General features: G+C 41.5%; 1 protein-coding gene and 1 long non-coding RNA gene across 4 annotated transcripts in view; one reads left to right on the top strand and one right to left on the bottom strand.

The window, feature by feature from the left end:
- LOC133478240 (uncharacterized) overlaps positions 1-12,573 on the top strand; it is a 63,641-nt gene that overhangs the window by 13,053 nt on the left and 38,015 nt on the right. The window lies entirely within an intron of this gene.
- The window catches only part of LOC133478237 (protein inscuteable homolog), a 60,939-nt gene that overhangs the window by 29,830 nt on the left and 18,536 nt on the right, over positions 1-12,573 (bottom strand). For all 3 annotated transcript variants that reach the window (XM_061774045.1, XM_061774046.1, XM_061774047.1), the window contains exon 2: positions 5,135-5,226. In XM_061774045.1, the coding sequence (XP_061630029.1) occupies positions 5,135-5,193 (59 nt within the window). In that variant the 5' untranslated portion in view covers positions 5,194-5,226. The remainder of the gene's footprint in view (positions 1-5,134; positions 5,227-12,573) is intronic.

Below are 12,573 nucleotides of genomic sequence, written 5' to 3'. Positions count from 1 at the left end.
AACGGGAACTTTTAAAGCCACGAGCGGTCCATGTTTTGGTTACCAATGTGCACACAGATGTTTTGAGGTCGCAAGTGTATTTGCGCACGTGTGGCTAAGGTCTCCACCCTGGCATGACCCTAATTTGTGGATCACAGCTTAAACTAGATGTACAAAATCCATGTTTGATTCATTCTGTCCATTTTCTATTGGCAAAATTATTATTTTTTAAAAGTGACAGTATATTCTGTCATTTGTTTTTTTAATCCAGCACAAAAAAAATGCTTGATCTTTTATATTAAATTTTTTTTGGGCTCAAATCAAAAATACGGAATGGATAAACGGGTCGTGGGACAGAATTTCAAGTTAATATTTTATTGGTTGGATGATGTGTGTGTACAATGCTGCCGAGACACGGTGCTCAAGAGATCCATACAATATTATTGCCACCCAACCTCTTGCTATGACGCACAACCACACACCTCATCTCTGCTACATTATCAGGGGCGGCTAGGGGGCCAAAGAGGCTGCATACTTCTGGGGTCGGAATATTATTTCAGATTGTAACGGCTATAATTATAATTAGTAATGTCAGAATGGTGGTTTTGTGTGTTGACATTCTAGTGTTTGTCATAACAAGCTGATATAGCCTTTCTAATAGGGTTCCCTGGTTCACGACGGAGTTCTGTGGCTTTACCTGAATTTTTACATACTGTGTGAACATGATTTAGTCTTTTCCACTACTGTGCCCAAGAAGTAGCAAAGTCATAATTACAGTAAATAATTGTATGAAAAACAATTTTAGGCCATAAAAATAAAACAATGAAATGGAGTTATGGCAGTTACTGATTACTTTTTACCACGTTGCATAAACTAGTTCATTGTGTCCTGTTGTTAACCTCGAAACGTAGGTTGTTGTGACCATCGAAACCTAGGAGCTCCTTACCCTGTAATATTCCCAGCCTGAAAAACCTCGCTCCAGTCACCTTATACCAGCATGTATTGTACACTTTTGTACAGTATGTACACTACCATTTGTAGCCTCGAAATGACATACGTTGGGACCGTTGTAAACCGAGGATCCCCTATACCTGTTGAACCCTTGGAACAACTAAAGTTGATATTGTACAATTTGGATAATTTTACCCAAATTTTCACAAAAAAACCACCATCGTATGTTGGCATCACGCAAGACATACCTTGGGTCACTGCATGTGTTTTGCTTTTTCATTGGCTTTTTGCAACAAAGAAGGATCAGCCTCAATAAGGGCTGTTAAGAGAAGAAGAAGGTGCTAACATATATACACAGGAAGTAAGCAGTGAGAGATGTGGCCACTGGTTGTGAGTTCCTTACTTTCCACAGTCTCTTGTTTGGTGGAAAAGGCTTTGTAATGCATCAGCTACGCTTGTGACAGATATAGCCTCTGGATTTTTTTAGGATAAAGGCGGACCTTTATTTTAAAAAAATCCCTGGTGGGAGTATTGTGGCTCGTATTCACTGCATCACAGCACTGCATTACCAATATCTTTGTACATGCTGTTTTAGAACCAATCTTTTCTGTTTGGTGTAAACAGGGCTTTGTATCGTATCAGCCACTCTTGTAACGGCAATGGCCACTGGATTTTTGTTTTGTTTTTTGTTTTTTATAGTATGTCTGCGGCCAAACCCTTGTGGGACTGTTGTGTGATTATGAGGCTTCATTTATGCTGGAGCTCCATACATTCATTTCCATTTTGGAACCAACCTTTACTGTATGGTAGGCCTGGGCGATTATATGTTCTCAATAAGTGTCTCTTTGATCACAGTGATCAGCTGTGAGCCTATTTACTCTATCAAACATGGCAGAAATGTGCGTGACAACAGCCAAGCAGTCGTCCTTTTCCTGGACCACTTTCGTTTGCAAGTTGGAAAAGCAAACGTAATGACCGAACGTGGAGCTAAACGCATAGCTGGGGGCAGTAAAATAGTTATCCTCTGAAGATGATGCTATTTTGACAAGAGAAGTCACTCAACGTCGGTTTGTGGCGAAATCTCCAAAGCTACATGGAACAATGCTATTAACTGGTCTTTGTGCAAGATATTGAAGACGGGCAACACAACAAACCTCTTTATTAATTTGAAGAAGTACAACCCAAGTGATTATGTGGAAAGCATGAAACTGCAAGCGGAGTCATTATAGTCTGTCACTCTGCTACCAGCACACGTATGTGGTGCTATATACGTGCTAATGCTACGTGGCATTAACAGTGAAAATTGTTCTTATATTTTTATATACAGTGGGTACGGAAAATATTCAGACACCCTGAAATTTTTGACTCTTTGTTATATTTCAGCCATTTGCTAAAATCGAAACGAAAAAACGAAATTGTTGAAATTTTTGCAGATCTAATGTACAATAACAAAAGATCTACTGAACTATCACACAGCCATAAGTCTTCAGACCTTTTGCTCAGTATTTAGTAGAAGCACCCTTTTGAGCTGATACAGCCATGAGTCTTTTTGAGAATGATGCAACCAGTTTTTCACACCTGGATTTGGGGATCCTCTTCAATTCCTACTTGCAGATCTTCTCCAGTTCTGTCAGGTTGGATGGTGAACGTTGGTGGACAGCCATTTTCAGGTCTCTCCAGAGATGCTCAATTGTGTTTTTGTGCCATGGCCCAATGGTTAAGATCATCGCCTACCACTGTGGGGGATCTAGGTTCAGGCCCCGACTGGACCATCCGCCAACTCACGGCTGTGGTGTCCTTGAGCAAGACACTGCTACCCCGAAATGCTCCCCGGGCGCTTCAGCTGCCCCCTGCTCCAGTGTGTTCCACTAACAGGTGTATGTGTTAACTGTGATGGGTTAAATGCAGAGAACAAATTTCGTGTGCGTGCATGCATGCATGTTCATGACAATAAAAGGTGATTCTTCTTCTTCTTTAAGTCAGGGCTCTGGCTGGGCCATTCAAGAACAGTCACAGGAGGGCTGCAGTGATGGTTGACTTTCTAGAACTTTCTCCCATCTCCTGACTGCATCTCTGGAGTTCAGCCACAGTGATCTTTGGGTTCTTCTTTACCTCTCTCACTGCTCAGTTTGGCCAGACGGACAGCTCTTGGAAAGGTTCTGGTCATCCCAAACGGCTTCCATTTAAGGATTATGGAGGTGTGCTCTTAGGAACCTTAAGTGCAGCAGAAATGTTTTTGTAACTTTGGCCAGATCTGTGCATTGCCACAATTCTCTCTCTGAGCTCTTCAGGCATTTCCTTTGAACTCATGATTCTCATTTGCTCTGACATTCACTGTGAGCTGTAAGGTCTTATACAGACGGGTGTCTGACTTTCCTAATCAAGTCCAATCAGTATAATCAAACACAGCTGGACTCCAATGAAAGTGTAGAACCATCTCAAGGATGAGCAGAAGAAATGGACAGCACCCGAGTTAAATATATGAGTGTCACAGCAAAGGATCTGAATAATTATGGGTGTGTGATATTTCAGTTTTTCTTTTTTAATAAATCTGTAAAAATGTCAACAATTCGAGTTTTTTTCTGTCAGTATGGGGTGTATGTTAACATTAATGAGGAAAAAAATGAACTTAAATTATTTTAGAAAATGGCTGCAATATAACAAAGAGTGAAAAATTTAAGGGGGTCTGAATTGAAGTCTGTACCCACTGTATGTGGGCGTGACGGTGGGCGACTGGTTAGCACATCTGCCTCACATTTCTGAGGACCCGGGTTCAAATCCGTCCTCGCCTGTGTGGAGTTTGAGTATTTCCCCATGCCTGCGTGGGTTTTCTCCGGTACTCCGGTTTCCTCCCACATCCTAAAAACATGCACGGTAGGTTAATTGAGGGTGCATGGGAGTTCGCCCAACCAGTCTACATGTGTTTTGTGGACTTGGAGAAGGCGTTCGATCGTCTTCCTCAGGGAGTCCTGTCGGGGGGTGCTTCGGGAGTATGGGGTACCCTACCCACTGATACGCTGTTCGGTCCCTGTCCGACCAATGTCAAGAGTTTTGTTCGCATTGCCGGCAGTAAGTCTGATTCGTTTCCAGTGAGGGTTGGACTCCGCCAAGGCTGCGCTTCGTCACCGATTCTGTTCAGAACTTCTATGGACAGAATCTCTAGGTGCAGCCGAGGCGTAGAGGGGGTCCAGTTTGGTGGCCTCAGTATTGCATCTTTGCTTTTTGCAGACAATGTGGTTCTGTTGGCTTCATCAAGCCGTGATCGCCAACTCTCACTGGAACGGTTTGCAGCCGAGTGTGAAGCCTTTAGGATGAAAATCAGCACCTCCAAATCTGAGACCATGGTCCTCAGTCGGAAAAGGGTGGAGTGCCTCTCCGGGTCGGGGATGAGATCCTGAAGTGGAGGAATTCAAGTATCTTGGGGTCTTGTTCACGAGTGAGGGAAGACTGGAACAGGAGACCGACAAGCGGATCGGTGCAGGGTCTGCAGTTATGCAGACTTTGTATCGGTCCGTTGTGGTGAAGGAGGAGCTAAGCCGAAAGGCGAAGCTCTCAATTTACCGGTCGATCTATGTTCCTACCCTCACCTATGGTCACGAGCTGTGAGTCGTGACCGAAAGAACAAGATCCCGGATACAAGCGGCCGAAATGAGTTTCCTCCGCAGGGTGCCCGGGCTCTCCCTTAAAGATAGGGTGAGAAGCTCGGTCATCCGGGAGGAGAGCCGATGCTCCTCCGCATTGAGAGGAGCCAGATAAGGTGGCTTGGGCATCTCATTAGGATGCCTCCTGGACGCCTCCTCGGTGAGGTGCTCCTGGCACGTCCCACCGGGAGGAGACCCCGGGGTACGACCCAGGACACGCTGAAGAGACTATGTCTACTGGCTGGCCTGGGAACGCCTCTGGATCCCCCCGGAAGAGCTGGTTTAAGGGCTGGGGAGAAGGAATTCTGGGCTTCCCGATTAAAGCCACTGCCCCCGCAACCCAACCTCGGATAAACCAAAGAAAATGGATGGATGGAAATCATGGTCAATCTTTTTTTTTTTTTTTTTGCCATATCGCCTGGCCCTACCATATGGTCGAAACGTGAGCTTCGTATTACATCAGCTTGTCTTGTGACAGATATGGCCACTGGATTTTTCACAATAAAGATCCGCTGCCACGCCCCATTGCGTCCATGAGGCCTCCCTGTCACCCTTCTACTTGCCTGCTGGGAGAAGACGAGAGTGAGCTGCTCTGCCTGGAGCTGCACTGTGGCGTTGCCATTCTTCCATCCACCTTCCCGCTTCAGATTATCACCTGGAACACAAAGAAAACATTTAATTAGTCTTGCGAGTAACAGGAACGACTGGCTAATCCACTAGCACTTCTCCTTCCTTTGGCTGTGACTAATTCAATTATCAATGAAGCTGTCTTATTAGGAGTCCCTGCTAGGCTTCTGTGGTGCGGCAGTGGAATCATATTTCTTATCTTCTAATTTATTGGCTGGCTGCCAGCCACTCACTCACTCTCTCGTCCTCTCTCTCTTTCTCATCGCTACTTTGAGCCTTAAGTGCCACAACTTTATTCCGCCCGTTTTTATTGATGAATCCCATTTGGATTCGTCCATTTTCGGGCGGGAGATGCCACGGATGCACTCTGCCCAACCCCCTCGCTGCCGCCTTCCGGAGAACCGATCTCTAATCCTTTTTAGTTAATGATATCCTGCAGTGCAGCTACTCATTTGGTGTTTACTGTGGAGTTTAATTAGCAACCATTAGTTAGTAAGAAGTAACAATACTGCAAGTCTCACTCATGCACGACAACACATAGGGGAACTGTTTAGGGCAATTCTTTTCTGTCCCCACTGCACCAAAGTCCATAGACCAGTGATTTCCAACCTTTATGGAGCTAAGGCACGTATTTTACAATTGAAAAATGTCACGGCACACAAATAAACAAAAATGTCACAAAAAGTGGATACATTAATTACTGTATGTACTTCCTGCCATCTAATAGAAGAGCATTTATTTGTCACAATGCCCTCACTGGCATAAATTGATGAACAAAGATACATTATTTCTTGTAAATAAATAATCTTTTCAGCAATTACATACAATGTTATAATTTCACACACCTGAAGAGCACCCACGTAACACTAATGTTCCCCGGCACACTGGTTGAAAATCACTGCCATAGACGCATTCTTGTATGAATTTCATGTTGAACAACAATCAATATTTCAAAGAGCAGCAACTTACGAAGCATAATATACAAAACATAACATACAAAAGGTGAGGTCATGCGCGAAACGAAATTTATGAAAAGTAGCGTACGAAATGTAGCGTCGAAAAGTAACATGAAAGGTAACATACAAGGTGTAACATGGAATGAAGGGTAATTTACAAAAGGAGACATGAAAAGTAATGTACAAAAGGATATGTATGAAAGGTAACGCAGTGAATTGTCAACAGTTGTCAACAGTCAGCAGCGATACTGTAAATGACTACCTCTATGACAGCGTCAGTCAAAACAGAGCAATTTGTTGCGTTCAGGAAAACTTATGTCTTTCAAAAGTAATAGCTGATCGCCCAAACGCCCCAATTTGAATGCAGCCCTAAATGTAGCTTTTTCATGTTTCTTGAGAAGAAGCATTGCTACTGTCCTTTAGCAGCTACCTGTAATCAAAATCATTCACGCAACAATGTTCTTTTACCCATTTGGCTATCTAATGACAGATTCCTTGGACCTTAAAACATCCATACAACATCCATCCTTCCATTCCTCCATTTTCTATACTGCTTGTCCTTTTTATTAACAGCTAACTGGACATTTTCAATGAATCTTCACAAGGAGTTCCAACAGACTTTTAAACCTGGATCTCCTAATTGTTAGGCAGATGTGCTAACCACAATGCCAATATGTGTTGCGTAAAACCTAAACTAAACAATGTTATTAATGTTGAGGTAGTCAACTCGCATCGGGACATAAGGGTGAGGGTATGAACATGACACAACCAGGAAAGATCTCAAAATGTTAACAAGAGTTGACTTGTGTGGTGTATCGATTTGATCCATATTTGTTTGATTTTTTTGGAACTGATTGTTGATCCATCGTTTCTTGGAGCAATGGATGCGAAATGGAGTGGCACTACTTGGCTGTGACTAGCACAGTCACTGTTTGATTTGGTCTCAGCAAGTCTACAGTGTGAAGAAGACTAAGCTGGTATTGAAAACAGGGGTACAGAACATGTAGATGGCTGGGTCGTTAAAAGACTGCAGTCTCTAAATTTGGTAACCAAAAGATTGCTAGACAGCAGAAGGCAGGAGTGACAAGAATCTTTTGGTGTCTCTTAGGAAACATAATGGTGCTGTGGAGATTAATTTGATTGGTCCTATCACGGGTCACAGCCAATGAGCGACATGCAGCAGCAGGTTCCATCACAAGCTCTCGTAAGGATGGCCACATAAACGAAGACTGAGTTCAATCATGCAATTTCGTTCATGAGCTCTTTGAGGGCGTCAATAAATGCCACTAAAAGAACGGAAAGATCCTCAGCAGGCAGATGGCGCTAGTGTAATCTCAAGTGATGCACTGCCAATAATTCAATGTCTTTCAGTGTTTGTTTTAAATGGAGCACGGCACGCAACTGATGCAGAGCCGGCAGCATGTTGAACATCCCAGCATGTCACCGAAGCCGCAAATGTTTCACTGTATTTTCTTTCAGAGATGAGAGAACTTTGACTTCACGCCGGCTAATTTCAATACCGGGGTGGACATTTCTTTTCATGTCCAGCGTTGAAACGCAAGCCGCCCTTGCAGGGGGGGTTTCCCACCGCTGGTGGGTTGCGGTGTCAGCGGTAAATTGGACCAAACAAAGGACACCACTGTTTCGGCTTCATGTCGCATGGCGGCTAAAACAACAAGGTCTCATTGCATGTGTATGAAGGAAATCACATTCCAGAATCACTGCCATACTTGCATGCATTATTTGAGAGAGTATAAAAGTCAGGTGTTGTGTTATAACCTCCATCAAGGACGTTATTGTACATTTTCCCAAACTGAGGAATAGGTTCCAAAATGGGGGACCTTTTTATTAGGTCGCCTTAGTAAAATGGCTTAAGCATTTTATGGTAACAAAGGCGACACACGATTTAATTCCTCTTTTTTTTTTTTTTTTTTTTTTTAACCATTGGTTTAAGTACAGTTTATGCCGATGTTATTGCAGTACGTAATGTATTTTATTAAGTTTGGGTGCTGGGGGAGAAACCACCTTTCTACTTTAGTGGGTCTTAATCTTGATAAACCCTGGTTGGTAGGTTTGTGCAAAAAAAGCTGTACAGATTTTGACAGTGTTTTCCCAAAGGCCTCGGAAGAAATGTAATGCAACAAAAGGTAACGAACGAAGCATAGCATACAAAACATAATATACAAAAGGAAATAAATTTAAGTTAACATAGAAAAACGTAATGTCGAAAAGTAATTTTCAAAATGTAAAAGAACGAAACATAACATACGAAGGGTAATGTACGAAAGGAAACATGAAACATAACATAAGTAGTTTCAGCAACAAAACGTACCAACAATAATGCACAAAAAGTAACTTGAAAAGTAACATACAAAAGGTAACCGATGAAGCATAACATACAAAACAACATATAAAAGCTAATGTACAAAAGAAAACAGACACAATGTAATGTGAAACGTAACATACATACAGTAGGGTAAACTACAAAATGTACAAAATATAAAGTACAAAACGGAATATCCAGAATGGAATGTAGAGAACAGAAGTTACGGAAGGGACAGAATGTAACGTACGAACGGTAACTTAGTGAAGTTTATTTGTATAGCCCTTAATCACAAGAGTCTCAAAGGGCTTCACGGGCCCACAGTTGGCGATGATTGACGACATCCCCTAATCTAAGCCCCCCAATCGGGCAAAGAAAAACTCAAAACCCTATTTGGGGAAAAAAGAAACCTTAAGAAGGGACCGCAGATGGGGAGGATCCGCCTTCCAGGATGACCATGCTGCAATGGACGTCGAGTGGGCAACATTTATCACAGTCTGGTGCTCTACAATGTTCATTTTCATTCTTTTCATTCAGTTCACTGACAAAAAGTAATTTATGAAACATAACAAACAAAGGGTAATATACAAAAGGAAACATACAAAGGTAAAGTACAGTACGGTACGGAACTTAGGACAGTCATTAGTCTACAGCAATAGTACTAGAGCCAAATAATACCCCTTTGACAACATCAGTCAAGACTGAGCATATTTGCTGCATTACAGAAAACTATGAAGTCTTGTGTTTTTTTTTACAAATAGCGACGCACCGAATTTTTGGCCACTGAAAATTTGCGACCAAAAATGCATTTCTGTGCCATTTTTGGCGAAAATTTTCTGTCACTCAAACAACACCACTGGATAGGATGTTGATGCCAGCTCGCACTTCTTTGCATAAAGTTCGGTGGGGAGACCAAGAATGAGGTTGTGTGCTTCGTGTGCGTCTCAGTCTCGATGTTTAGTGGCTACGAGGGTCCGTCAAAATGTCTTAATCAGGGCTGGGCAGTAGTAAAACGATAAAGATACATATTTCAAAATAACTGACGCGGTCAACAGACTTCAATAAATTGCCTCCGTTTTGACAGACAATACGAATAGCCAATAATATGCGATTTGCTCCACGCTGAAACAATCGTGGCGTCAATAGAACCATGCCAAGCTAGGTTGATGCACAAAGCATTTTAGCAGCGAGACCCAACTGCTCCAGCCGTGGTTTTCTTGTGAGACTTTCCAAAACCAAAATAACTCCACACTGCCGAAATGTTCAGGTCTTTCTAGTCAAAGATGTCATCATGCACCTCCCCAGAAAATACATGCTTCCAGTAAGCACACTTGAAAAGAGAGGATTCGAGTGGATGACTGAATAACAGAGCCTCGTTACGAGCTGCCTGGGCATAAATTGGAGTTGGAAAACTTGAAAGCTTTGGCATGGTCAAATTATGCATGTTTATGAATATAAAAAATGTGTTTGTCTTAGCTAGTTCTATAATGTTCCATATCATGTTCAACTTATGACATAAATATTTCAATCGAAATGTTAAGAATAACAGTGAACATTTAAGAAAGGAAAAAAAAAACTGTTTGTTTCATATCGTGATATATATTGATATTGACTGATACGGGAAAAAAAATATTGTGATAGGATTTTTGCCGTTTTTGCAGTGATGCCGTAAATGCAGTTTTACTAATAATTGGCATAATCATTTCTTTTGGTATTTAGGTTTTCAGCCTTAGTTTCCTAATTTATGGTTCCGGCTAAGAATTTTCATTTCAGTGCATCACTAGTTACAAGCTAAGAAAAGGGAAACATTAATCCACGGAGTTTTACTTCAGTCTTTTTTTTTTTTTTTTTACAATAATACGACCTAGTCGGGTGGGAAAGAAAGCTCAAAATCCAGCTTTTACGCTGTGTACTGAGCTCAGTCTGTCCTAGTCACAATCATGCAGTAACCGTATAAAAATAAATGCTCAGTGCTTTGATGTCACTCTGTGGTGAGCTTGAATGACTCTTCGCAGACTCTGTGACAAACCACTGACATGAAGATTAAAAACAAATCACAGTGTTTGCTCAAATGAAGCATCCGTCTGGGACCCAAAAGAAGAATTTGGTGGAGGCCATCTTTCATATTCTTGCTCTTTTAGACCATTTCATGTTTTGCATAGTGTTTTTGTGGACTTTTGTGCACACACAAACTCTTTTGCATGTACAGTTTACAGTCCACTTGGCCCTTTATCTCCAGTGGCTCTAAATACTCAGCATTCCTCTGATTACATTGACATGGCCCTCCGTATCTCATGAGCCCTTTACACTGCCTGTAAAAGCCGATATTTGGACCTGGTCGCTGTTGTGTATAAACGACGACGACGCGAAAAGGGTGGGGCGAAGTTAACCTAGCAGTTGTCCACCTTGAAGATATAGTAACCCCGAAAATGTTAAACATTCAATATTTATGATCAAAGTCAACAAAGGACCGATGTCTCTGAAAGCTGTTGTTAAAGGGGAACTAAACCCCTATTTTTATTAATACTAATCACAAAGTTTGGCGGGCAAGCCGTCGTTTCACTCTGAGTGACGCAGCGACATAAATCTTGCCATTAACGACGCACCCTGCCGCCTCCTGCAGCCTAATGATGGAAAAAGTGCGGTGAGTGGTTGACACGTCTTACACCGGGTTGACATGGGAAGCCTCAAAACGAGGAGGATGCTGACAAGTAAGCAGGGTTGATGCTCTTTTCCGTGTTGCTTTACTACACAAAAGACAAGGAGGTGACAGGATTGAACGTGGGAGGTACATTTTGGGTAAAACCACACTGTAGTGTACAAATAAACCTTTTTTTTCCTTTTCTTTTCCTGAAGGGCAATCATTCTATTCTTATTTTAAACACGTGAATCTTGGTGGGATTTTATTATCATAGTATTATCATAGTATTTCCTGTCATTTACTGCATTACAATGCAGTTAGCATAGCATCTCTTAGCATGTTGCATTTAATCAATTCTCATTTCTAAAATCCTCATCCTACAGTATTTTCCTAGTGGTGTCTGTACTTGGGTTGCTATCTTTCTATATGTTAGCATATCAAAAGATTGGCATACATATCTAGGCCATTTAAAATTCCCAAGGTAATTTTTCTAGTTGGTCATCTCTAAATAATTTTGCCAAAATATTAGAAAGAGCTCTCAGTATGACGCAGTGCAATTCTACACGATCACAGTAATAAACAGATTTTTAAATGGATACCACTCACTCATTATCCTTGCAAAAGCAGAATTATACCTTAAGTGTACTTTATTTTTATTAATGACGTCAACCTTTATAAATACTGTACAACCTCAAAAGTCATACAATTTGGAATTCAGCCAGATTTTTGGGAAAAAATGGCTCTAAAGTCACCCCGTCATTCTTGACGTCAAAGAAGACCTCAGTGTACTTCACATGAGCTCATTTTTAAAGGATTGACTTGTGCTTTTACTTTTTGCAACACATATTCCAAAAGAAGAGAGGAAGTTATGTCACTTGTAATCAGAGTTGACAGGCTTTTGCTGTGTTTATGAATCTTAAGAAAGTTACAGTTAGTTCAATTTAGACTGAAACATTGCTTTCTATGTGGAAAAAAAAATTGGTCGGTCTTCTTGTGTGGAGTTTGTATGTTCTCCCCATGCTTGCGTGGGTTTTCTCTAGGTACTGCTAATTGTTTACACATTCCAAAAACATTCATATTAGTGTCAATGAAGACTATAAATTGTCTGTAGGTTAGCGAATGTTTGTTTGTCAGTCATTTGTTTGCCCTGTGATTGACTGGTAACCAGTTCAGGGTGTACGCCAACTCTCGTTCAAACTCAGTTGGGATACGCTCCAGCTCACCCCCGACCCTAATGAGGATAAGCACTACATAGAAAATAGATGAATGAATAACAATTGTTCCTTGTTATAAGGGTTTATAAGGCCAAGTAAGTAATTTTCAACCTAGTGTTTAGAATGTTCAAATTTGAAATGTAAAGACAAAGTCCAAGTATATCAATACATGCACTATAGGCAGACAAGTGACTCAACTGGAAAAGTAATTTTTGACCATGGAAGTGCTTCCATCCCACTA

The sequence above is a fragment of the Phyllopteryx taeniolatus genome, chromosome 5 (assembly GCF_024500385.1).
Source record: "Phyllopteryx taeniolatus isolate TA_2022b chromosome 5, UOR_Ptae_1.2, whole genome shotgun sequence".
NCBI lineage: Eukaryota > Metazoa > Chordata > Actinopteri > Syngnathiformes > Syngnathidae > Phyllopteryx > Phyllopteryx taeniolatus.
This window is presented reverse-complemented; position numbering and strand designations above follow the sequence as displayed.